General features: G+C 39.7%; 1 protein-coding gene across 1 annotated transcript in view; it reads right to left on the minus strand.

Annotated features, from left to right (window-relative positions):
* Positions 1–14,488: 14,488 nt before the first annotated feature.
* exoc3l4 (exocyst complex component 3-like 4) overlaps positions 14,489–26,568 on the minus strand; it is a 67,978-nt gene continuing 55,898 nt past the window's right edge. Inside the window, exons 14-15 of the mRNA XM_020917301.2 lie at positions 23,899–24,020; positions 14,489–15,880 (exon numbers count right to left, since the gene is read on the minus strand). Of these exons, the coding sequence (XP_020772960.2) occupies positions 15,667–15,880; positions 23,899–24,020 (336 nt within the window). The 3' untranslated portion in view covers positions 14,489–15,666. The remainder of the gene's footprint in view (positions 15,881–23,898; positions 24,021–26,568) is intronic.

The following is a 26,568-nucleotide window of genomic DNA, read 5'->3' on the forward strand; positions in this document are numbered from 1 at the left end:
TCTACAAAATCTACAAACTCTACACACTCCACAAACTCCACAAACTCCACAAACTCTACAAAACTCTACAAACTCTACAAACTCTACAAACTCTACAAACTCTACAAACTCTACAAACTCTACAAACTCAACAAACTCCACAAACTCTACAAACTCTACAAACTCTACAAACTCCACAAACTCTACAAAATCTACAAAATCTACAAAATCTACACTTTAAAAAACAAAAACTGTCGTTTTTACAGGAAAACGCTGGCAGCTGGGGTTACCAGAGCTTTCCTGTAAAAAATACAGTAATACAGTTAATAACTTTACAGAACACAATGTAAATCAGTTTACGGTTTTTGAAATCACGGTTGAATCACATTTAAAATCAGTGAAATCTACACAAAAAAGTTGTTAATTTTGCATAACCGTGTTGTAAATAAATAGACAACTTCCTGTATTTTTAACATGAAAAAAATGCTTATTATACATCCTTTCCTGTATTTTCTACATAACATAAATGTTTTTTGTGCACTGATTTCTTGTCAAATTAACAGGGAAATATTTCACAAAAAAACAGTTTAAGCTGACAAAACGACAGTAAAAGTTTATATTTTAAATTAAGCTTTTCTGTAAATTTTACATAAAATCTACTCATAAACGCAGTATTTTTATGTTTAAATAATACAGTTGAACTGTAAAAATTACCTGTTAAACCTGCAAGATCATAAATTCTACTGCTACTACTGTAATCATTACCAAAACATGCAATAATACATGACAAGAAAAATATCACTTAAAACATTTATTTAACAGTCTCAATATAGTAACAAGTTGTAAACAATTTGATTTTTTTCAGCATATAGAACAAAAATTGCATTCAAAGAAACCACTGAATCGAAGTTTGAAGATAGCCTCATTGCAGAATTTTTTTCAGTTACTCAAACAATGCATTCTCATGGTGTTTTAACAATATCAAGCATGTGACTGATTTTCAGCTGAACTAAATTAACACTCATTGATCTATTGAATGAGTCATTTTACAGTGTTGGGCTTTCCCTTAAAACAAGTTTTAAGTGCCAAGCACACAACAACCAAATTAAAATTGTGTTTACTTGCTAAAACATAACTCTTAAAATGACTTTAAAATTAACATTTACAACCCTCATGCTCTCCTGGGGGTCACATTGTCCCGAAGAATTGTTTTTTTTTTCCTTCCCGCTCTCTTGGGGCGGGTCTATCAGACCTAAAAATTTATTTTCAAATAAATTCTCGCCAGGCGAGAAAATACATTTTTGGGTGTTGTTGGTACATTGCTTTGAGTTTTTCCATCTTTTGCTGCTGGCTCTCTTGAGTTTCTCCAATGGGCAGAAATTTGACATTCCACTTAATGCACCCATAAATGTCCTGCATTTCAGCTCTCTCTTCTAAAGGGATCTCATCTGTGTGATCCGAGTCATCGGTCTCATGTCTTCTTTTTCTTATTTTAGGTGTTGAACCGCGCCTCACATTTTCAATTCTGTTCTGTAACTGTTTAACAAGGGAATGGTAGCCTGCCCCAACAATATCTCCGTCTATAACATCTTGTAGAGATTTTGGATATTTTGCTACCATTTTTTTGCAACATCAGTTGAATGCTTTTTACCTACATGAGGGTATTTTTCTAACATCTCAGTCACAACTATCCGGACCATCTGTCTCCTCAGTTTTGAGCCTGGCCTTTTTCCCCTCTCCAAAGACTGCATCACTTCCTCAGGAAATTTACTCCATGGAATTTCAAAACTGTTCTCCCACTGTGTATCGAGTCCTGGGCTGCTACTACTGGAGGAGGTTGAAGATGAACTTCGGGGAGAAACTGATAGATAGATGACAGTGAGCTGGGCTCAGGAGTCTGGTCTTAAAATAACAGAAAAAAGGTGATGAGTTACACTGTGCATACCATGTTTTGAACAGATGACAAATCCATACATTAAAAGACTGTTTGTGTACCATCTTTACTTACATTTCTGTTTCCAAACAGAAAGAAGTTTTCTGGCTTGTATAGGTCTTAATGCAGTCATTAAATCAGCCTCCTGTATGAAATGTAGATCATCATACATCTCAACTCCAATGGATTGCAAGTGTTCTTGGAGGATGTTTTTGGTTGCCGGTGGAAGGTCTGGTAGTACTTCCATGATGGCATCATCTAAAAACATTCGCTCTGTGTCACTCATATTTGCACTAAAAAGAAAACAATAAAATAAAAATACAGTAAATAAACTTAAATCAGATAACATTGTGAACTATTTACAGTGTGAGAAGTATAGCATTAGCTTCAACTTTATTTTTCCACAATACTGTGCTTCAGAGGAATGACTTTGTTTCCATTAAGAATGTATGACACCAAAGGATAGAAATCAAGCAGGTCATTAATGTTCATACACTGTAACCCAAGACTGTTCTTTATCACAGAATACAGATGGTATTCTGACAGGAAGATGCCTTGGTGGATATCCATCAAAACATACACAGCCAAGTCATTTTGAATCAAGAAGAGAAGAAGTTCACCAAATTCCACATACTCATCATTTCGGTACACAACAAACTGCCCCTTCTTATATGTAGTGCCCTTGTACTGAATGTCTGTGGAGACTGTGGTATTGCTTTCTGAAAAGGCAAACTCCTGGACAGCACATTTAATAGTGTCACTATAAAGGTTGGAGTAAAATGCACAGCTGTCCTTCACTTGCAGTAGTTTAATGCATTCTTGTCCTGCTAAAACATATCCCTGATACATCTGATGATGCTCTGCTAAAGTTTGACAACTGTTTTTGAAGTTTTTGAAGTGTTTGGCACATCTTTTAAAATAACCATGTTTACTTTCAAACCTAAGTGTCCATAACCTTATCAGAGGACCAAATTTCAACAACAGTGCTGAATAACGGCGTAAAAAGTGGTGCTTCGGTTGAGTTTGATTTCAGGAAACAACATCTTCCTCAACTCCAAATACTCTTGGACCAAAATATCAAGATATGCTATCTGGGACAAGGAAATGTTCTGAGCACAAATAAGATCCACAATGTCTTTTAACTGGAGAGCTAACTGCCACACTTCATCTTCATGGTTTTGCACTTTGTCGCCAATTAAAACTGGCAGCAATCTCAAGAAGTTCCAGTTTTGAATGGCTTGCCCGGATAACCTGGCTCCCTCACAGTTGACAGCACATGGCTTTGTGAGTGCTTCTGATCCTTTGTATTTAAACTGTTTAATGCGCCTGTTTAAGAGTGAGTATGTGAACCATTTTTTTCTTTTTATGATGTTCTTCAGGTACAGTGCTAGATCATATGGCAAAACTCCCTCAAAGAGGTCATGACCTAAACAAGGCGGCAGACCAGGCTGAGACACATGGAAAGACTCAAGGCTGTTAAAGACAGAGTTTACCTTTATTCCGCGGACGTCTTCAGTGTTATTAGTCTGAAGTTCAGTAACAGCCGCGTTGTATGTCTCAGGAGTGCATGGAGGTCCACAGGCATTCGGATCAGCCTCAAACTCACTTCTTGTGATTTCACAGTACCTGCAAAAATATTGAGAGCGGCTGAAGTTCTCTGTAAACCCGCCTATGCTATGAGAACCAAGGTTATCCCCAGAAATGCAGTACAGACCCCCTTTTACTGTTTCACCATCTACATTTATTCCAACTGTCTCGAAGGATTTTAGATCTGCTAACAATTCGGAAAAAATTTTGGCTACTCCAAAACGCTTGAGGTCATTTTCAATGCACAACAGGACCAAAAACATATTATCAGTATTTGAGCGCAAATGGATGGGTATATTTGCTACTGACAGATAGACAGCAAGAACCTTGTGTGTCTTTTTAGCAGAACCCAGGGGGTTCACAATTTCAAATGAATCTTGGTACAAAATCAGTTTGAGGCTCTCAGGGTTTTCGTTAAAGAACTGGTGACATCTGAAATTTTGTCCATTATATAAATCAGTAAAAACCCCTGCTTCAGGATCTCTTAACTTTTGGGACTGCGCAGCCCTCCATAAATGTGACTGCAAAAAGCTCTTCAGAGTTTCTGCCACTGGTATGTAGTAAGCACACTTTTCATCCATACCTAATGCCACCTTTTGAGGTTCTGTGTATTTAAACAGTTTTGTGAAGGTTTGATTTCTGGAGTATGTTGTCCTTAACGGCCCCTGATGACAGGAAGAAAACAAATCTGACTCTTTAATGCAGTCACAGACTTTAGTGACGGCTTCATCTGATAGGTTTGCATCAGTTTTTAATACAGAACTTACTTTAGTTATTGTGTAAGCTTGGTCTAACTCGTGAACATTTAGCATTTCCTCAACAATAGTCTGTATAGTAGAGGCAGGAATCAGCAGCTGTCCTTGCAGTTTAAGGTAAAAGAGACACATGTTTCTGAGCTAGAACTCGCTATCCGTCTCTGGCATATCAACAGGTGCATTAGTTGTGGACATGGCCTCCTGTGTGTTTTCTGAATCACCTGTACAAACAATAACACGTGTGGTCAGTGGTTGAGTTTCTCTGTACATATCATTAATAGCATCAGGAGAGCATGCTTTATGCTTCCTACACATGTGAGAAGTAAATGATGACTTTTTGGTAAACACGTGCTTACAACCAGTGACTGGGCATGCCACAGACCTGCCCTCTTCTATATGGTCATTTAAATGAGCCACAAGCTCCTTCACTCTATGAAAATGGTGTGAACACAACGAAACTGCACATTTCAAATCTGAAACAACGGTCTTAGGAGCAGCACATGGAGCAGGTGCAGAGTGCACACGATAAAAATGCCCCTTAAAAGCCGAGTAAGTGGTAAACGTCTGACTACAATTGGCGCCAACACATTTGAAAAGACAATGAGGCTCGTTCCTATGCACTCTGCAATGTAATACATAGCCTCTTAATGTTTCCAATTGTTTTTTACAGAAAATGCAGGTGATCATCTTTAAAATCTCAAGCCTATCTCATTGATTTTAAAATGTGCTAATCACGCACTGACTTACTGATCGCAAATATGGACTGGCGCTAGCTTACACCATGTGCTACTCATTTTCCGTTTTATCATCAGTAAAAAGTAAATGTGAAGCTTACCGTGCAAACTTTAAATGTTTTGAATCGACATCCACAGATCCGAAATGAGGATAATACCGTAGAATGGTCCTAACTCGAAAAAGTATCCAAAGACGTCTCTGCTCTGCTCCGGAGTTGTGCGGGGTTCAGACGGCGCAGCGCGCTCTCGCTCTCGCTCGTTAGTGACGTCAGCCTCAGCCGTGAACGTGGAGCGCGTGCTTTTCCCGCTTTTCCCGCCCCCTCGTTATTATCCAATCAGAAACGACCATCAGGTGCCACGATCTCGTCATTATCCAATCAGAGACGAGCCTCAGCTGCGCACTTTGAAATTTCAAATTAGGCGGACAGACAGTTCAGGTACACGTCTGTGGTTATAGGGGAGGCAGGTTAAGTTTAGCCTATGATAACACAATGCTCAAATTATTAGTACCATTTATCAATATACCAAAATATATTACAATATAACAAAACAAAAAACAAAAAAACACCTTTTTAGAGGGATGTTTAACCTGCTCAAAATATGATCAATATCCACAATTTCAATTTCTCTATAAACTATTTTAATCTTTATATTGCCTCCAGAGTAGGTTGCAAATAAATTATAAAAACTATGTTATTATAAATTAATATTTGTATATAAAACTACATACAATACAGGCAATCTCACAGATCCGCAGTGCCATATTATACAGAACAAAATCTTGTGAAAACATTTTTATTAACTCAATTGGCATTGTTCTGTTAATCATGCTACAAGTACAGCATAAGGTTGTAAAGTAAATTACTGATTTTTATTTATTTTTTCCTGTATTTTCAAATAGAAAATGTCAAAAATCATAGTTTTTACAATATTTGAATATCTTATTAACAAAAATATGTAGTTGTGAGTATTACAGTGTTTCTGTGTTTTTGTTACTGTAATTGGTCCTTTTTACAAATACATTTGATTATTATCACATATTATTATTGTAAATATAACATTAATATTTTGTATAAAAGTACAGCATAAAGTTGTAAAGGGAGTTACACATATGTTTTGTATTTTCAAAAATAAACTGCCAAAAGTACTATTTTTTACACTATTTGAATGTTTAATTAACAAAAATGATTTGTTATAAGTATTACAGCATTTCTATGTTTTTATTACAGCAAATGGTAATTTTAACAACTAAATGTGATTATAATCACACATTATTTTTGTAAATACAACATTAACCTTTGTTTTTTAATTCACAATGGTTTCCTGTAATTCATACAAAAATCATATGTCTTTCATTTTACCATGCATTTCTGTAGGCATTTTACAGAGTTACTGTGTAAATTTCACGGCCATTTTTTACAGTGTACATAATCTACAAACTCTACAAACTCTACAAACTCGACAAAATCTACAAACTCTACAAAATCTACAAAATCTACAAACTCAATAAACTCAACAAAATCTACAAACTCTACAAACTCTAAAAAGGGGGAAAGAAAGAGAGGAGTGTGAAAGTGCCAAGAGAAAGAGAGAGGAGAGAGAAAGAGGAGAAAAAGAGGGGAGAGAGGGATGGGGATAAGTGGGAGAGTGGAATGGTTGGACTGGAAAGAAAGTGGGAGCCAGCAGAAGAGACAGAGGGAAAAGTGGTGAAAGAGAGGAGAGAGAGTGAAAGTGAAAGTAAAAGCAGTGGTTACGTGATGGAGCTCAGAGTGTGGGGGAGGTTTGGTCTGAATGACACATCCAGACCTGCCTCCAGCTCCAACTGATCTGTTCATTTTCTCCACATTACACTCTCTTTTCCACTCGTTTTTCTCTCTGACCTTCTAAAGTCGTTTTTGGAGCAGTTTTGCAGGTTTGAGTCTTTAACAACTTATTTTCAACACAAAGTTCTGCAGACGAACATCTGTTTACACTTTTACTGGTATAAAAGAGAGAAGAGAGAGAGAGAGAGAGAAGAGAAAGAGAGAGAGACAGGGAAGAGAGAGAAAAGAGAAATGGGAAGAGAAAGAGAAGACAGAGAGAGAGCGAGAGAGAGAACAGAGAGAGTGAAGAGAGAGAGAGAAGAGAGGGAAGATAAGAGAGAGAGAGAGGGAAGGGGAGATAAGGCAGAGGGAGACAGAAGAGAGAGGAGAGAGAAGAAAGAGACAGAGAAGAGAGGGAGAGAAGAGAGAGAGGAGAAAGAGAAGAGAGAGGGAAGAGACAGAGAGAAGAGAGAGAGAGAGAGGAGATAAGAGAGAGAAAGAGAGGAGATAAGAGGGGGGAAGAGAGAGAGAGAAGAGAGAGAGAAAGAGAGAGGAGATAAGAGAGAGAAAGAGAGGAGATAAGAGGGGGGAGAGAGAGAGAGAGAGAGAGGAGATAAGAGAGAGAAAGAGAGGAGAAAAGAGAGAGAGAGGAGATAAGAGAGGGGAAGAGAGAGAGAGAGAGATAAGAGAGAGAAAGAGAGGAGATAAGAGAGAGAAAGAGAGGAGATAAGAGAGAGAAAGAGAGGAGATAAGAGAGAGAGAGAGAGGAGAGAGAGAGAGAGAGAGAGAGAGAGAGGAGATAAGAGAGAGAAAGAGAGGAGATAAGAGAGAGAGAGGAGATAAGAGAGGGGAAGAGAGAGAGAGAGAGATAAGAGAGAGAAAGAGAGGAGATAAGAGGGGGGAAGAGAGAGAGAGAAGAGAGAGAGGAGATAAGAGAGAGAAAGAGAGGAGATAAGAGAGGGGAGAGAGAGAGAGAGAGAGAAGAGAGAGAGGAGATAAGAGAGAGAAAGAGAGGAGATAAGAGGGGGAAGAGAGAGAGAGAAGAGAGAGAGGAGATAAGAGAGAGAAAGAGAGGAGACCATACACCAAGCATGCAGGAGTAGACAGGTAAACAACTATATAATTAAATTTTCTGATGACACAGCTATTCTTAGTTTACTCAATAAAAGCACAGATGCCATCAGCTACAGGACAGGAATTGATGAAGTGGTGCATTGGTGTGAGGAGCATAACCTTGTCTTAAATGTGGAAAAGACAAAGGAGATCATTTTTGATCCCAAATCTGTCGGGGACCACAGCCCCATTAATATCAGGGGGGAGGGACATAGAGCAGGTGACATGTTATAAGTACTTGGGTGTGTTATTTGATTCTCAGCTCCAATGGAGCCAGCAGGTACAGTCTGTCTGCTCAAGAATCAGCCAGCGTCTCTATTTTTTAAGACGGCTTAGGTTACATGGAGTTGACACCAATGTAATGCTGTTGTTTTATAAAGCATGCATAGAATCTATCTTACGCTATGGCATGTCAACATGGTTTGGTAACCTCTCAGTCAAACTTAAAGCACAGATTTTTACCTTGACTAAAAGAGCAGGTAAAATAATGGGTGTGGCCCCGAGCTCACTTCAGCAAATTTTTGAGGAGACTGTTAGGAAACTCAGCAGGAAGGTGATCAATGACCCAACCCATGTTCTTCACAGTCAGTTTGAGTTGATGCCATCAGGCAGAAGGTTCAGGGTCCCAAACTGTAAACTGAACAGATTCAAACATTCTTTTGTGCCACTAGCTGTTAAACTGCTAAACTCAGATAATGCAGTCAAAAAATAATTATAAAAGGCTTAGGGATTGTGCAATCAAAACTGCACATAGGTGTAGGGAATGTGCAATTAAAGCTACACATAGGCTTAAGGAATGTGCAATAATTAAATCTGCACATAGGCTAAGGGAATGTGCAATAATTATAACTAAAACTGCACATAGGCTTAGGGAATGTGCAATCAAAACTGCACATAGGCTTAGGGAATGTGCAATCAAAACTGCACATAGGCTTAGGGAATGTGCAATCAAAACTGCACATAGGCTTAGGGAATGTGCAATAATTATAACTAAAACTGCACATAGGCTTAGGGAATGTGCAATAATTAATAGAACAGAAGAATGCAAGGGCCTGTTCAGGATAATTTAAGGGTCGTGTTGGTGCATCACTCGTGGTCATACTGGTCTCATATTTACTTTGTTTTATGGTGTTTGTTTATGTGCTGCTTTGTGTTGTGTTGTCCTGTTTTTTTTGATAAAACATGTTACCCCCTGTCCCAAGACAAATTTCTCCCATGGGAGACAATAAAGGATTATCTTATCTTATCTTATCTTATAAGAGAGAGAAAGAGAGGAGATAAGAGAGAGAAAGAGAGGAGATAAGAGAGAGAAAGAGAGGAGATAAGAGAGGGGGAGAGAGAGAGAGAGGGGAGAGAGAAAGAGAGAGGGGGGGGGGGATAAGAGAGAGAGAGAGAAGAGCTCTCCTGCTCTCTCGCCCGGGTGGCCCTGTGTCTGGGTGGAGTTTGCATGTTCTCCCTGTGTCTGGGTGGAGTTTGCATGTTCTCCCTGTGTCTGGGTGGAGTTTGCATGTTCTCCTCTGTGTCTGGGTGGAGTTTGCATGTTCTTCTTGTGTCTGGGTGGAGTTTGCATGTTCTCCCTGTGTCTGGGTGGAGTTTGCATGTTCTCTTGTGTCTGGGTGGAGTTTGCATGTTCTTCTTGTGTCTGGGTGGAGTTTGCATGTTCTCCCTGTGTCTGGGTGGAGTTTGCATGTTCTCTCTGTGTCTGGGTGGAGTTTGCATGTTCTTGTGTCTGGGTGGAGTTTGCATGTTCTTGTGTCTGGGTGGAGTTTGCATGTTCTTCTTGTGTTCTGGGTGGAGTTTGCATGTTCTCTCTGTGTCTGGGTGGAGTTTGCATGTTCTCCCTGTGTCTGGGTGGAGTTTGCATGTTCTCCCTGTGTCTGGGTGGAGTTTGCATGTTCTCTCTGTGTCTGGGTGGAGTTTGCATGTTCTCTCTGTGTCTGGGTGGAGTTTGCATGTTCTCCCTGTGTCTGGGTGGAGTTTGCATGTTCTCCCTGTGTCTGGGTGGAGTTTGCATGTTCTCCCTGTGTCTGGGTGGAGTTTGCATGTTCTTCCTGTGTCTGGGTGGAGTTTGCATGTTCTTCCTGTGTTGTTTGACAGTCTTAGAGGACAGCCGTGTCTCTTGTGAGCTTCAGTACTTGTGTACACTTGTTCTAGTGTTGTTCTCTCCTCACAAACAGAGCTGCAGTTGTGTTTTGTTTCATTCACATGTTTGAGCAACTTATTAGTCTGTCTACATCTCCACAATTCAAACTGCTCTGATCCACCTTGTGATGTCATGACGTGGACGTTTTCAAGTGAACATCTCCTTTTACCTTCAGTTCAGGAGAGACTGGAGATTCCAGAGGCTGAAATGATCCAAATGTTTCTAGTGAAGGTGTGTGGAGTTTAAAAACACTGGATGACATCACAAGGTGGAACAGTGTTTTGAGTGAAATGTTTGGGTTTGTGTGTTAAACATGTGAATGAAACAAAACACAAGTGCAGGTGTGAAACGACATTAGAACAAAGATCAGAACATAACGGGATATGGGCCCATCAGTGTTGGGAAGATGACTTTTAAAATGTATTCCCCTACAGATTACAGATTACATACCCCAAAATGTACTTTGTAACAGAATCCATTAAATGACTTAAAGTGAGTAATGTAATCTGAATACTTTGGATTACTTGATTTGCTGTAGAGAAGCAAAGACTAGAAAATTTCAATGTAAGATGTTTTATCTGCTAAAAGAAAATGAAAAGCCCAGACTTTACTGAACCAAATTAAAAATATTATTGATAAAAGAGAAGACACGTCCACACAGCAGGATTTAGTCCTGGTTTAGTCCTGGTTTTAGACCGGGTTTAGACCTATAGACCTGTTTTAGTCCTGTTTTAGTCCTGTTTTAGTCCTGTTTTAGTCTTGGTTTAGTCCTGGTTTAGTCCTGTTTTAGTCCTGGTTTAGTCCTGGTTTAGTCCTGTTTTAGTCCTCTTTTAGTCCTGGTTTAGTCCTGTTTTAGTCCTGGTTTTAGACCGGGTTTAGACCTATAGACCTGTTTTAGTCCTGTTTTAGTCCTGGTTTAGTCCTGTTTTAGTCCTGGTTTAGTCCTGTTTTAGTCCCGGTTTAGTCCTGTTTTAGTCCTGGTTTAGTCCCGGTTTAGTCCTGTTTTAGTCTTGGTTTAGTCCTGTTTTAGTTCTGGTTTAGTCCTGTTTTAGTCTTGGTTTAGTCCTGGTTTAGTCCCGGTTTAGTCCTGTTTTAGTCCTGGTTTAGTGTCCGGCAATGAGTGGAATTACCCCCCCCCAAAATAAGGGATATAGCCCAAAATGTGAAAACAGGAAAATACCGTCGTGTCATCCATTTATTTGAACAAAGTAACTGCATTGAAACAGTAACTGTAACTGAGTACACTTACTCATGATGAATATTCAGATTACATAACCCCCGTACATGTAAACTGTTACTCCCAAACACTGGAGCCCATTATTTAAAAACTGTGTAACTTTTTGAGATGAGGTCAGCTTCAGTTCAGTTTGGTTCGATTACTTTATTCGTACTTGTAGGTAAATTTCACATTTCATCCACATTATGCACAATAAACACATAAAAACCCTCCAGCAGCTCCAGCGCAGAATAGTTTTGTTCCATAAATCATTCATTGATTCATCTTTCTCAGCTAATATTAAAGTAGACAACAGATAAAACCCGATTTCTCAAGACAGGGAACTCGAACGAACAGATAAATCCATGACTCATTGAAGTGGCTGCGGCAGGTTTGTTTTGGAGCGAGTCATGTCGAAACTGAGGAAAAGTGCTGGCTTTTCCCACTTGAAGAAAACATTTAGTGGATTAAAAAGGAGTTTGTGACCTGTGAGGACTCACAGGTCAAACTGAATCCTCCCTAAAGTGTGAGCGTGAACCTGCAGCCTGGTGCTCTCCTCTCTTACAACACAAACACAGCTCTGTCTGGAATATTCACCGAAAAAAAAGTCCCATCATCCTCCTCCATCCATCCATCCATCCCTGTGGGTCAGAGAGAGAGAAGAGAGACAAGGGAGAAGAGAGATACAAGAGAGGGGAGAGAGAGAAGAGAGGGGAGAGAGAGAAGAGAGGGGAGAGAGCAGATAAGAGAGAGAAGAGAGGGGAGAGAGAGAGAAGAGGAGAGAGAAGAGAGAGAGAGAGAAGAGAGAGAAGAGAGGGGAGAGAGAGAATAGAGGGGAGAGAAGAGAGAGAAGAGAGGGGAGAGAGAGAGAAGAGAGAGAGAGAAGAGAGAGAGAGAGAAGAGAGGGAGAGAGAGAGAAGAGGAGAGAGAAGAGAGAGAGAAGAGAGACAAGGGAGAAGAGAGATACAAGAGAGGGGAGAGAGAGAATAGAGGGGAGAGAGAGAGAAGAGAGAGAGAGAGAAGAGAGAGAGAGAATAGAGGGGAGAGAGAGAGAGAGAGAGAGAAGAGAGAGAGAGAGAGAGAGAGAGAGAGGAGAGAGAGAGAAGAGAGAGAGAGAGAGAGAGAGAGAGAGAGAGAGAGAGAGAGAAGAGAGAGAGAGAAGAGAGGGGAGAGAGGGGGGAGAGAAGAAAGGGAGGAGAATAGAAAGAGAGAGAAGGGAGGAGAGAGGAGAGAGAAAAAGAGACCTGAGAAGAGAGGTGAGAGGGCAAGGGGAAGAGAGAGAGAGAAGAGTGAGGAAATAGAGAGAAAGAAGACAGGGAAGAGAAGAGAGGGGAGAGAGAGAAGAGGGGGGATGTGAGAGAGATGGGGGGATGGGGGATAGACGGGGGTGAAGGAGAGAAATAGAGAGAGAAGAGAAACATTTGAATGAGAGATTTGTTTAATAAAGTGTCTCCAGGAGGGAGACATGAGAGCAGAGACCTGTTCAAGACACACTGGTCTCATGTTGTTCGTGGTTCACTTCAGGACAAAAACGTGTCAGGTCCAAATCCAAGTCCTGAGGTCAGGTGAGTTTGGACCACACAGAAAAAAGAATTTAAAACACATTTGTGAGGAGCAGACTGGGCACAACCACCAACCAAAAATAAAAACCAACGGAGAACAGACACACAGTCCTTTGAAAAACATGATCTTTTTAAGATCCTTTCTTCTTTTTTCTGGTTTTGCATTTTGTTCATCGTCAACTGTAAGACGGATCTAAAATGATTCAGAATAAACTGATAAACTCTTCACGCTCCTGTTTTCATTTGGTTTTCTACAAACCACTTCAGGCAAAAAATAGAACTCACTGAGGAATCGTACCCACAACCTATTCACAACACAAACTGGACGATCTGTCTAGGACTAAACCAGATCTAAACCAGGTCTAAACCAGGTCTAAACCAGGTCTAAACCAGAACTAAACCAGGATTAAGACAGGACTAAACCAGGACTAAACCAGGTCTAAACCAGAACTAAACCAGGTCTAAACCAGGTCTAAACCAGAACTAAACCAGGATTAAGACAGGACTAAACCAGGACTAAACCAGGTCTAAACCAGAACTAAACCAGGTCTAAACCAGGTCTAAACCAGAACTAAACCAGGATTAAGACAGGACTAAACCAGATCTAAACCAGGACTAAACCAGGTCTAAACCAGGTCTAAACCAGGTCTAAACCAGGACTAAACCAGGACTAAACCAGGTCTAAACCAGGTCTAAACCAGGTCTAAACCAGAACTAAACCAGGATTAAGACAGGACTAAACCAGGACTAAACCAGGTCTAAACCAGAACTAAACCAGGTCTAAACCAGGTCTAAACCAGGTCTAAACCAGGACTAAACTAGAACTAAACCAGGACTAAACCAGGTCAGGTTTTGTGGTACACAGAAGCTCCTCATCACAGTCAGGAGTCATAATGTGGCCCCCAGAGAAAAAAGTTTGGTGACCCTGATCTAAATAATGAGTCACAATGAGCTCGTTTGCTTCACATGTGCTAATGAAAAAAAAAACCAAAAAAAAAAAAACCTGATTGGACGATCACATGTGGTTCCAGACTGAAATCCCTCTGCATAAAAACTACAGTGATATTACTCTGAATTTACCAGAAAAAACTCACAATATTGCAATACCTGATCTTTTTTACGACTGTTCTCACTCTTTAATGCTCTAAGTGTAAAACGAGAGAGAAAGAGAAATTCTGCAAAATGCTTTTCATGTTATTATGTTGATACTTCCTCAAAAACAGATCTGGACTTGTGTTTTGTTTCATTCAGATGTTTGAGTAACTCTTTGTAATTACTGTCTACATCTCCAAACCTCAAAATGCTCTGTTCCACCTGGTGATGTCATGAGTAGTGGTAGTTTTCAAGTAAACATCTCCTTTTACCTTTAGGTCAGGAGAGATTTACAATTCCAGGGCTGAAAATGATCCAAATGATTCTAGTGAAGGTGTGTGGAGTTTAAAAACACGACGGAGAACTTCCTGTATCACCACATGACATCATAAAGTGGAGCAGAGTGTTTTCTGTTTGAGAGAAGAACTAAGTCTAAGTTTAAATGTGCAGAGTTTGTGTGTTAAACATGTGAATGAAACAAAAACACAACTCCAGGTCTGAGGAAACGACATTAGAACATAGATCAGAAAATAAAAAAATAAATCAATAAATTCAATCAAGAAAGTCAAAAGTTAAAAGTTAAAGTAAAATAGCTTTATTCTCCAAATAAAATAGAACATGAGGATTTGTACCTAAATGCCCTGAGTTAGTCATTCATAATTATTACATTTATTCACAAAAACACAACATATATTCTGTTTGAAAGTAAAAGTTCTGTCTACAGCATTTTTATTCATTTTGTTTTCAGTAAAGACGTTTAAGGCGGATCACAGACTTATTTTACACAACACAAAAACACTCACGTGAATTTACAAAACTAATATTAGCAGTGTTTGGAATTTCATATTTACACAAAGTCTAAGGCAAAAAGTAGGAGTCAGAGGAATTGTACCCACAACCTACTCACTGAGGTCTAAACCAGGACCAAACAAGGTCTAAACAAAGTCTAAACCAGGATTAAACCAGGACTAAACCAGGACTAAATCAGGACTAAACCAAGTCTAAATGAGGACTAAACCAGGACTAAACCAGGTCTAAACCAAATCTAAACCAGGACTAAACCAAGTCTAAACCAGGTCTAAACCAAGTCTAAACCAGGATTAAACCAAGTCTAAATCAGGCCTAAACCAAGTCTAAACCAGGTCTAAACCAAGTCTAAACCAGGTCTAAACCAAGTCTAAATCAGGACTAAACCAAGTCTAAACCAAGTCTAAATCAGGACTAAACCAGGTCTAAACCAAGTCTAAACCAGGACTAAACCAGGTCTAAATCAGGACTAAACCAGGACTAAACCAAGTTTAAATGAGGACTAAACCAGGTCTAAACCAGGATTAAACCAGGTCTAAACCAAGTCTAAATCAGGACTAAACCAAGTCTAAACCAGGACTACATCAGGACTAAACCAAGTCTAAATCAGGACTAAACCATTTCTAAACCAGGACTAAACCAGAATTAAACCAGGATTAAACCAGGTCTAAACCAAGTCTAAACCAGGACTAAACCAGGTCTAAATCAGGACTAAACCAGGACTAAACCAGGATTAAACCAGGTCTAAACCAAGTCTAAATCAGGACTAAACCAAGTCTAAACCAGGTCTAAACCAAGTCTAAACCAGGACTACATCAGGACTAAACCAAGTCTAAATCAGGACTAAACCATTTCTAAACCAGGACTAAACCAGAACTAAACCAGGATTAAACCAGGTCTAAACCAGGACTAAACCAGGACTAAACTGGGTCTAAAGCAGGTCTCAGTGTTGTGGTGTGCAGAAGCTGAGGCAGGAGTAGGGCAGGTTGGACAGACAGCCCTGGTTCGTGGTCACTTGCATCTCACTGAACAGGAGTCTTTGTTTATCTGGGGTTGGTGCCTTCTTCTTCAGCTCGGACAGTTTTTGTAGAACCTGACGATGATCTCGGCCCCGAACCAGACCCCGAAACCACAGCACGGCCACCAGGTGCTTCCTCCTGCACAAAACAAAAACCACACTGTGTCAGATGCCCTCCCGTCCTCCTACAGATCCCGAGCAAATGATGGAATTCCTAAACATTCCTTGAAAACTCCACATTGTGATGTCATGCATGGGTGATACAGGAAGTGCTCCACAGACATCTTCACTAGAATCATCTGGATAACTTCAGACCTGGAAGTGTCAGTCTCTACTGAACTAAAGGTAAAAGGTAAAAGGAGCTGTTAACTTGAAAACTACACCTTCATGACATCACAAGGTGGAACAGAACATCTTGAGCTTTGGAGATGAAGACAGTGCGAAAGAAACAAAACACATCTCCAGTATGTTTTTGAGAGGTAACATTCTAACATGTTTTAAAGCTCACAAGAGTCCATTTAAGTTCAACATAAATTAAGTCCACTGTAGTGTGTACTGTGCATCTAATTATCGGCGAGTTTCATTGTTGACAAAAGCGTGCGTTGCATGCTGGGAATTATTTTGGTCGACGGCAATAAACACTAATTCAACATCACGGACGGAGCGAGAAAACACGTAAAGGGTATTGATCCTGGTTATTTATCCACTCTAACGGCAGAGGACCCAAGACCATTTGACCAGAAATTGGTCATAACCATCGATGGAGCCAAATCTCCCTTTTCAACCCTGACAGAGTCTGGACCAAACCAAATTTCTGGTCTGAATCACCAACTACCTGGACAAATATTCACTTTGGTGATATCCACAATGACTTGGTGGAAACTCCTGGGCCATTCACAGCAGAAAAGATGAAAACCTCCAAGAGTCTCCATGTGTTGTTGAACTTGTTGGAGTCCACGGTTTGTTAGGATCTTCTACGTTTGCTCTGCAAATGTTTGAAAGTCGTTTAATTCACCGTTAGTGGTTCTTTTCACTCAGAATACGAAAAAGACATTTTCCTTCTTCCGTGCTTCTATTTGTGCATCCGATAATGCAGCAGGAATTTACCATTATCAGGGATAAATACACGAGGTTACACACTGTGTTTGACGCTACCGTGTTTCTTGCCTCCGACCAAAATATTTCCCAGCATGCAACGCGGGCTTTTAATAACAATGACGTCAGCTGAAACTCGCCTATAAAGCGTTTTATTGTCCACGAATCAGGAAGTGAGTAATTATCATGATAGTTATTAACAGTGTTTGCACAGTTTAAACCACAGTATTCATCTAAAACAAATGAATAAAAGAAACAACTGCATTAGAAAACTATGTTGCCATAAACATCAACACAACATTTTCCTAAGATGCGACGCTGCCAAATCCCACGAGTTTCACCGATTAAGAAAATCAAATTGGAGAACAAAGTACTTCTCAGTAGGTATGTACCGGTGGAGCTGAAAACTGGAAAATAAGTGATTAAAGGTGACACAAACTTGCACAAATTGCTCCAAATACAACTTCAGATGGTCAGTGAGAAGAAATGACTATAGCCCTGTTCACATGGGGTGCACATTTGTAAATCGTAGGATGGTAGGGGAAGGGAAGGTCCCCCTCCTCGCCTCTGATTGGCTAGAATGGCTCTCCTCCAATAGACGCATCAAGAATCTCGGACTTCCAGTCATTGTGCAATTCATACTGGGAAGGATTTTCCAAAAAAAGTGAACATCAAACCTCCATGTTTGTTTTCCCAGTGGGATGTGTCTATTGACAAAGTCGATCTTTTCAAGTCTTTTGAACCATATCACTTTTGTTTCTCGTTCTGATATTGTCATATTTTAGTTTTGGGATTCAGACATCATAATTGTGTGGGTGTTGGATCCTAACAGCGGAAAACGGCTCGAAAAATGTGTTTGCGAACTCTATAAATGCAAAAGGGAATCAGATGTGTGTGACTCAAACCTCTGTTCAAACTGTTTCTCTTCCCAACGGAATTGAAAAATAGTGAAAGGTGAAGGCGATGGGCAGGACTGATCCACAGGAAGAACCAAAAAGGAAACATTTGACTGCCTAAATCATCCCGAGTTTGCAGAGAACATTTTGTATGTGGAGAACCAACAAAGAGGGATCCTGTTTGTTAAGTGAGAGGTGCAGAAGACAAACAGACTGAGCTGCACTTTCTTGTTCCTGTAGTTTTATAGCGACACTTTACAGTAGTAGTTGTAGTTTACAACATCACGTCTTGGTCTCTTTGCAGTGGAAGGTGTTTCTTGGTGAACAGTTGGAGTCTTTCACTTTGGCGTTGACTTTTTAAATTCGTGAACAAGGTTGAGTGAGGAATCTGGGTCCCGCTTTGATGGCACTTCACACACAAAATTGTTCTCTGCAAACTCAGGATGATTTAGTCAGTCAAATGTTTCCTTTTTGGTTCTTCCTGTGGATCAGTCCTGCCCATCACCTTCACCTTTCACTATTTTTCAATTCCGTTGGGAAGGGAAACAGTTTGAACAGAGGTTTGCAGTCACACACATCTGATTCCCTTTTGCATTTATGGAGTTCGCAAACAAATTTCTCGAGCTGTTTTCCGCTGTTAGGATCCAACAACCACACAATTACGATGTCCGAATCCCAAAACTAAAATATGACAATATCAGAACTAGAAACAAAAGTGATAAGTTTCAAAAGACTTGAAAAGATCGACTTTGTCAATAGACACATCCCACTGGGAAAACAAACATGGAGGTTTGATGCTCACTTTTTTGGAAAATCCTTCCCAGTATGAATTGCACAATGACTGGAAGTCCGAGATTCTTGATGCGTGTATTGGCTTTTTCATTTGGTCACGAAAACATCACATCACGTTCAGGCTGTGGGTGATTTGCGATGCTGCAGCCTCCGTCTTTACATCTTATTCATTAACATTTTTACTTGTAATCATTTGTACTGTACTACTGCATTTAGATTTTTTTCTAATAATTTAAAAGTCTAGAGCTGATGGATTCATGACGCACATGCTGATATAAGCGCTGTTAAGCAGGAAGCAGGTTAGAGCACATGTGTGGTCACCTCAGGAGCCTTACTGAACTCTGTGTGGCTGTTCTGTTCATTATTCTGATGTTCATGTTGCTCAGTGTCGTGTGACAGTCACTCCATTTCTCTCTGTGTTCCAAACCTCACCCCCCTGTTTATCTGTGGATTATTTAATGAACGTGTTGAATGATTCTGATGTGGCCTTTCATTCATTTGCATGAGTGTAGAAAAGGAACTGTACACAGACTCTGACTCCACAGTGTGACTGATTAGAGTGAATGTGTTTATGTGGACACAGGCAGTTGTGTGCATTGGTGCGTGTGTGTTTATGATGTTTAACTTCCAGCTGTGTCCACTTGTTTATTTGCTGTCTTGGCCACCAGTAAAAGCCACACTTTTCTTCTAGATTCTAGATTTCTAGAAGAAGAATTTTGAAGATGTATTGATACCAAAGCTGTGTAAGAAGGTAGAATCTAAACCATAGACACAGTAAACCATAAGCAACTTTATTTTGTACAGATTCCCCACTTGAAGTAAAAGAAAGAGAACAAAGTGCAGTGAGTGTGTGTGAAGGCAGTGTGTGTAAGGGACTGTGAACACACATGAGACGACAGCTCAGCTTTTACCTCAGTTGTTCAACGATGAATGTGAGATGGTGTTTTTGTGGGCCTCCATCTTACGATTCACAAATTCATGCACAGGATAAGTACAACCTGAGGACATCTGGTCATTTGTAAATGAGCGGCCCACCTATGTGTTACTCACAGCACGTTCGTACAGGATCAGTGACGTCTGTAAATGACTCTATTTTACTGAAATACACTATTTTACTGAGATTGAAAGAGAAAAGAACATGGAGAGTAAAGAAAGAAATAGAAAAGGCGCAATTACAACAACAAACCCTGAGGTGCAGATTGGCACGGGACAAGTGTTATCACCGGACGTCTGTGTTTGGTCTAAATCTAGTAGATCATGTGCGGCAGAATATTTACCCATGACAGACATGGCGCATTTGCACAGGATTAAAATCTCAGGCATCCTCCGCAATTATTACAAATCACCAAAAGTCCACAGGTAACACTAATCCCGTGTGAATAGTGCTGTTAACATGGGTACAAGTTCTGAAAAGCCCAGTTTGCATAACATTTCCACACTACACTTTCATCTTAAGTTAAAACTGAAAGTTCTTCTGCTAAAATCTTATATAATTTCAAGTCTTCAGCTCAAACTTCTGATAATGAGGAACCTGACATGGGAAAAACTCCTGTGCTCACTCAGGTCTTCCCCTGTAACTGTGTCAAACCACAACTTGACTTTTCATATGACCTTCCACCATCTGCCAAGACCTTTTTAAAACAGAACTAGTTCATTTGAAAAGCTTTGCAGTGGTCACAACGGCCGAAATATTCTTCACAAAAGTTTCACACCTTTCAGAGACCAGAGCTTTGACATCACAATAAGCGCCCAGCAACTAGCATAACAATGCACTTCCTGATTGCCTGAGTACAGAAATGCTTTATAATTAGATGCAGACAATACCAGGTCTAAACCAGGTCTAAACCAGGTCTAAACCAGGTCTAAACCAGGACTAATTCAAGTCTAAACTAGGTCTAAACCAGGACTAATTCAAGTCTAAACCAGGTCTAAACCAGGTCTAAACCAGGACTAAACCAGGTCTAAACTAGGTCTAAACCAGGACTAAACCAGGTCTAAACTAGGTCTAAACCAGGACTAAACCAGGACTAAACCAGGACTAAACCAGGTCTAAACCAGGTCTAAACCAGGACTAATTCAAGTCTAAACCAGGACTAAACCAGGTCTAAACCAGGACTAATTCAAGTCTAAACCAGGACTAAACCAGGTCTAAACCAGGACTAAACCAGGACTAATTCAAGTCTAAACCAGGACTAAACCAGGTCTAAACGAGGTCTAAACCAGGTCTAAACCAGGACTAAACCAGGTCTAAACCAGGTCTAAACCAGGTCTAAACCATGATGTGAAGTATCATAGAGATAGATCAGTTTTATGTCATATGGTGGAACATTTTATCTAAAGCACAAACATTTCCATGGCGACAGGCATGTGGAGGTTTCGTCTGAGTCAGGTTTGTGGAGATGCAAGCCGGCTCACATTAAGGGAACATGTTTGTTTTTCAGTGCAATAAAAACACATGTTTTTACTTTAGTCTGTTTTTTTTTTTTTTTTTTTTTTTTTTTGCTAAAAAGTTCCACAGTGGATCTTTAATTATTCTGGAGTTTATTATCATTTATTTGTTTCAATATTGTAATGTGTGAGCTTCAGTGTCATTTTCCTTGTGAATCAGTAAAGCTTATCTAAGTATCAACAGTGAAACTCTGAAAATGATGCACCTTTCCTGAACACCTTTAAAGAGGGAGTACTATACATTATTATTTAGATATTGTTTTGAAAATGTTATATTTACCAAAAACAATGTAGTAAAATGTTTTATTTCTTTCATTTGCTGCTGCTGAGTCCATCTCCGCACTAAGTCACTCCCCCTTCACAGCACCATCACAATGAAACTCCTGCACATCGCATCGGGTTTGTGAAGTCGTTGTCACAGTTTTGGATCATGTTTTTGTATATTTATGGAGAATTATTGGGCTTGTGGGCGGAGCCTTGTACAAAATCCTACGGCTAAACATAAGGAGGGTTCGAATAGGGCCCGGGAGAGATCTCTAGATTACTCAAACATGCATGTCTGACTTCTAAAGCTCTTGTATGGTCTTCATCTAGACCACAGTAACACAGTGGCACAGTAAAGAAAAGACATAATTTATTCAGAAAATTACATTATATTGTTTCCATTATTTTTAAGTTTCCATATCTTTTTAAATAATATCAAAAAGAGTAAATGGAGTACTGCGACAGCGTCAAATACACATCCTGTTTGTTTTCTATGAGCCACAGTTCACTCAAGAATCACCGCGAGGAGTTTATGAACACTTTTCCAAACTCACAGGTCGCAGCTTTGCCATTACAATAATGTTTACAGCTAGAAACCTAACAGCGCACTTCCTGATTAGGACTAAACCAGACCCAAACCAGGCCTTCACCAGGATCAAACCAGAACTACACCAGGACTAAACCAGAACTTAGCTAGGATTAAACCAGGTCTAAACAAGGACTAAATCAGGTCTAAACCAGAACCACACCAGGTCTAAACCAGAACTACACCAGGTCTAAACAAGGACTAAACCAGAACTACACCAGGTCTAAACCAAAATTACACCAGGTCTAAACCTGAACTACACCAGGTCTAAACCAGAACTACACCAGGTCTAAACCAGAACTACACCAGGTCTAAACCAGAACTACACCAGGTCTAAACCAGAACTACACCAGGTCTAAACCAGAACTACATCAGGTCTAAACCAGAACTACACCAGGTCTAAACCAGAACTAAACTAGGACTAAGCCAGATGTAAATCAGGACTACACTAGGATCAAACCAGGTCTAAACCAGGACTAAACCAGGACCAAACCAGGTCAAATCATGTCTAAACCATGTCTGAACCATGCCAGTATTATAAGTCTGTCCATTCTCTTGTAGTTTGGAGCCGTTTGAGTATCAGAACTTGAGTTTGAAGTGTGAGTGTTGCGACAGCGTCATACAGATCCTGTTTTGGTTGTTGTTATGGCTTTAAAAACGGGCCACAGTTCAGTGGAAAATCCCATTAACAGTCTGGCCACAACTTCCTCACAGGTGTCTAAGATTTCCTGCTTTATTGTATATTTTGCTGATAAAACCAAAATGTCCAAAATGCCAACCATGTGAACAATTGCATCACAGTGTTAAAAATATATTTCAAAATACTCGATTGTGACAGAACACGTGGGGACTATTATGAAATCAGACCTGATCCTGAACTCTTTACATGCAACCACAGCAAACAAAGGTTTTCATTTCAGCTTTTCAATCAAATCAAATAAGTGCCTTTTTTTGCACTGTCGAATTGTTGTTCTTATGTTCTATGAAGTATGAATAGGCCTATTCATACTTCATAGAACATAACAACTTTGTTCTTGCACCCAGGGTTGGCCGAACATAATGATGTCATTTTGTTGGGCCAGCTCCTGTTGGGCAGTTCTTGCCATTTGTTCTCGGTACTTCAGCTGAGCAGAACTTTGTTCGGCAGTTCAGCAGCACTGGCGTGGTTGATCTGCTTCCTCGCCGGTGTGGAGCAAGGAAAAAAAAGGATGGTTTTGAGTCACAGCTGGCGGAAATAGAGAGAAAATAAAAACATCAGTATGACACGACGCTCAGTGACTATAAAGATGCCAAAAGGCAAGAAATTCATGGAGGGAGATCGCCGACATTCTAGGCCCGGACAAAAATCCGTTTAGAAAAAGGGTCACCAAAAAACAGAGCGGTCAGGCTGGAGGACGAAAAGAAATACCCTCCCAACAGAGGGGGTGAAGCAGCTGGGCAGAAGAACATCTTTTGAAGTATGAAATGTCAGATGTCAACTGAACTTTGTTCTTGTTCTTATCACCTCAAGAACTAGAACAAAGTTCTTATGTTCTTATGAAGTATGAATAAGCCTTTAGAGTTTTGTCATTGATGTCAGTCCCTAAATCTTGATAAAAATACATGTTTACTTTGTTTATGCCTTTATTCTCGTAAAATTGTGACTTTGTTGTTGAGATGTTCATTCTGGTTTATATTTTTAATATGACTCTTTATACTTCATCGTAAAACCTGAACTTAAACCCCTAACATTCAAATGGAAAATATCCAATCTCCCAGTGGTCTTGAAAGCAGCAGATGCACCAAAATGTATCCATAGAATAAACTTTTCAAGACAACTCACTCAGGACACAGAGACACATAGACAGTAGAAATGTTACGCAGTGAGGCTTTAACTACTACATGCTCTTGTAGCTATTGCTGTTTTTCACTGACATAACCTTGACAAGAGTTTCCAGAGAGCTCACAGCAAACATTTGCAGCATAGCTGCTTCATCTGTGATGATCAAGTCAATAATTATCCAAAGGGGAAAACCCAGTATTAGTAATAGCATTAGCTTTAGCTTTAGCATTAGCAGCACATGAGGAGAATCTTACCCAAAGTCTGGACAGTGCTGGACTATGGGCCCCAGGTGGCTCTTGATGTCAGACGCATGTTTCTGTCCAATGATGTCACACAGAGCGCCACCTACTGGATACAGCCAGTCATGACAAGACTCCTGAAACAAAACACACAGAAGTATGAAATACAACCACTGACAATAACTCTGTGTTCTTGTGTATTTATCTGTATTTATCCTAGTTTAAATAAATGGCACAAAGCCTCTGTAGCTGGTTCAGGTGTGCTGTGATGTGAATATGTCAACAAAAACATTTTTATTAGGCATATTAAGGGTAATAGCCAACCTAGCCTCATCTAGACTATCTACCTTATTTTGTTTTTTGTCTTGTTTTGTTTTTTATCACAGAGATAGCACCATTATTAAATTTAAAAATCAGATACTGTTGCAGGAATTGGGAGCAAGTCTGTCTGTGTGTGTCTGTGTGTCTGTCTGTGTGTGTGTGTTTCATGTTGCTATTTGGACATGCCGCTATTTAGACATTGACGTCTAATTGTCGGAGAAGAGGCATAAACATTATTTTTCAAGCGTCCCACTACTTTGATTATTTTTTTTTCTTTCATTGTCGGAGTAGTGGCACTTTACTATTTTTCAAACATTTGGCTTTTCCGACATGAATAATATTAATGTAATAGCCTATTATACTTTGTGTTCTCATATATCATAAGACGCCACAGAGGATTATCAGACAGTGGGAAAATGTCTTCACTGATCGACATGGGATACACTTGGCTACAGTGTGTGTCGGTTTTGTGTGCGACTTGATAGTTGTTGAGATTCAGAACATTGAAGAACAGTGAACACGCCTGGGGACATTATCACAACTCTCAAAAAAAAAAACCTAAATAAATAATGACATGTCAGAATAGCGATACTAAAAACTGTCAGATAACCACCGTGTCTAAATAGAGACATGTCGGAATGAAGAGATGTCGGAATAGACAGCAGACTCCATCTGTGTATATGTGTGTGTGTGTGTGTGTGTGCGTGTGTGTGTATGTGTGTGTATATGAGTGTATATGTGTATGTATGTGTGTATATGTGTACGTGTGTATATGTGTGTATATGTGTATGTGTGTATATGTGTGTATATGTGTATGTGTGTATATGTGGGTCTAAACCAGGTCTAAACCAGGTCTAAACCAGGTCTAAACCAGGTCTAAACCAGGACTAATTTAAGTCTAAACCAGGACTAAACCAGGACTAAACCAGGTCTAAACCAGGTCTAAACCAGGACTAATTCAAGTCTAAACCAGGACTAAACCAGGTCTAAACCAGGACTAAACCAGGTCTAAACTAGGTCTAAACCAGGACTAAACCAGGTCTAAACAAGGTCTAAACCAGGTCTAAACCAGGACTAAACCAGGACTAATTCAAGTCTAAACCAGGACTAAACCAGGTCTAAACCAGGTCTAAACCAGGACTAAACCAGGACTAATTCAAGTCTAAACCAGGACTAAACCAGGTCTAAACCAGGTCTAAACCAGGACTAAACCAGGACTAAACCAGGTCTAAACCAGGACTAATTCAAGTCTAAACCAGGACTAAACCAGGTCTAAACCAGGTCTAAACCAGGACTAAACCAGGTCTAAACTAGGTCTAAACCAGGACTAAACCAGGTCTAAACAAGGTCTAAACCAGGTCTAAACCAGGACTAAACTAGGACTAATTCAACTCTAAACCAGGACTAAACCAGGTCTAAACCAGGTCTAAACCAGGACTAAACCAGGACTAATTCAAGTCTAAACCAGGACTAAACCAGGACTAAACCAGGTCTAAACCAGGTCTAAACCAGGACTAAACCAGGACTAATTCAAGTCTAAACCAGGACTAAACCAGGTCTAAACCAGGTCTAAACCATGACGTGAAGTATCATAGAGATAGATCAGTTTTATGTCATATGGTGGAACATTTTATCTAAAGCACAAACATTTCCATGGCGACAGGCATGTGGAGGTTTCGTCTGAGTCAGGTTTGTGGAGATGCAAGCCGGCTCACATTAAGGGAACATGTTTGTTTTTCAGTGCAATAAAAACACATGTTTTTACTTTAGTCTGTTTTTTGTTTTTTGTTTTTTTTTGCTAAAAAGTTCCACAGTGGATCTTTAATTATTCTGGAGTTTATTATCATTTATTTGTTTCAATATTGTAATGTGTGAGCTTCAGTGTCATTTTCCTTGTGAATCAGTAAAGCTTATCTAAGTATCAACAGTGAAACTCTGAAAATGATGCACCTTTCCTGAACACCTTTAAAGAGGGAGTACTATACATTATTATTTAGATATTGTTTTATATGTGTGTGTATGTGTATGTATGTGTGTGTGTGTGTATATGTGTGTGTATAAGTGTGTGTGTGTGTATATGTGTGTGTATATGTGTGTATATGAGTGTATATGTGTATGTGTATAGGGGTGTGTGTGTGTATATGTGTATGTGTATGTTTTGTAATGTAAACCTCTAAGTTTTGTTTTCTGTCTATTGTATTGTATTGTATTGTATTGTGTAATATTAATGTTTTTAGACACCCTCAAAAACAAGATGGCACATCTCAAGGGGCTTTCCAATGAAATTAAAACATCATCTGCAGAACTCTCTGCAAAATGGACTTTGTATTCAGAGTGATTTGTGAATGTTTGAACAGTCATTAA

This window comes from Boleophthalmus pectinirostris, unplaced genomic scaffold (genome assembly GCF_026225935.1).
Source record: "Boleophthalmus pectinirostris isolate CB_2022bp ecotype Guang Dong unplaced genomic scaffold, ASM2622593v1 HiC_scaffold_10, whole genome shotgun sequence".
Lineage (NCBI taxonomy): Eukaryota > Metazoa > Chordata > Actinopteri > Gobiiformes > Gobiidae > Boleophthalmus > Boleophthalmus pectinirostris.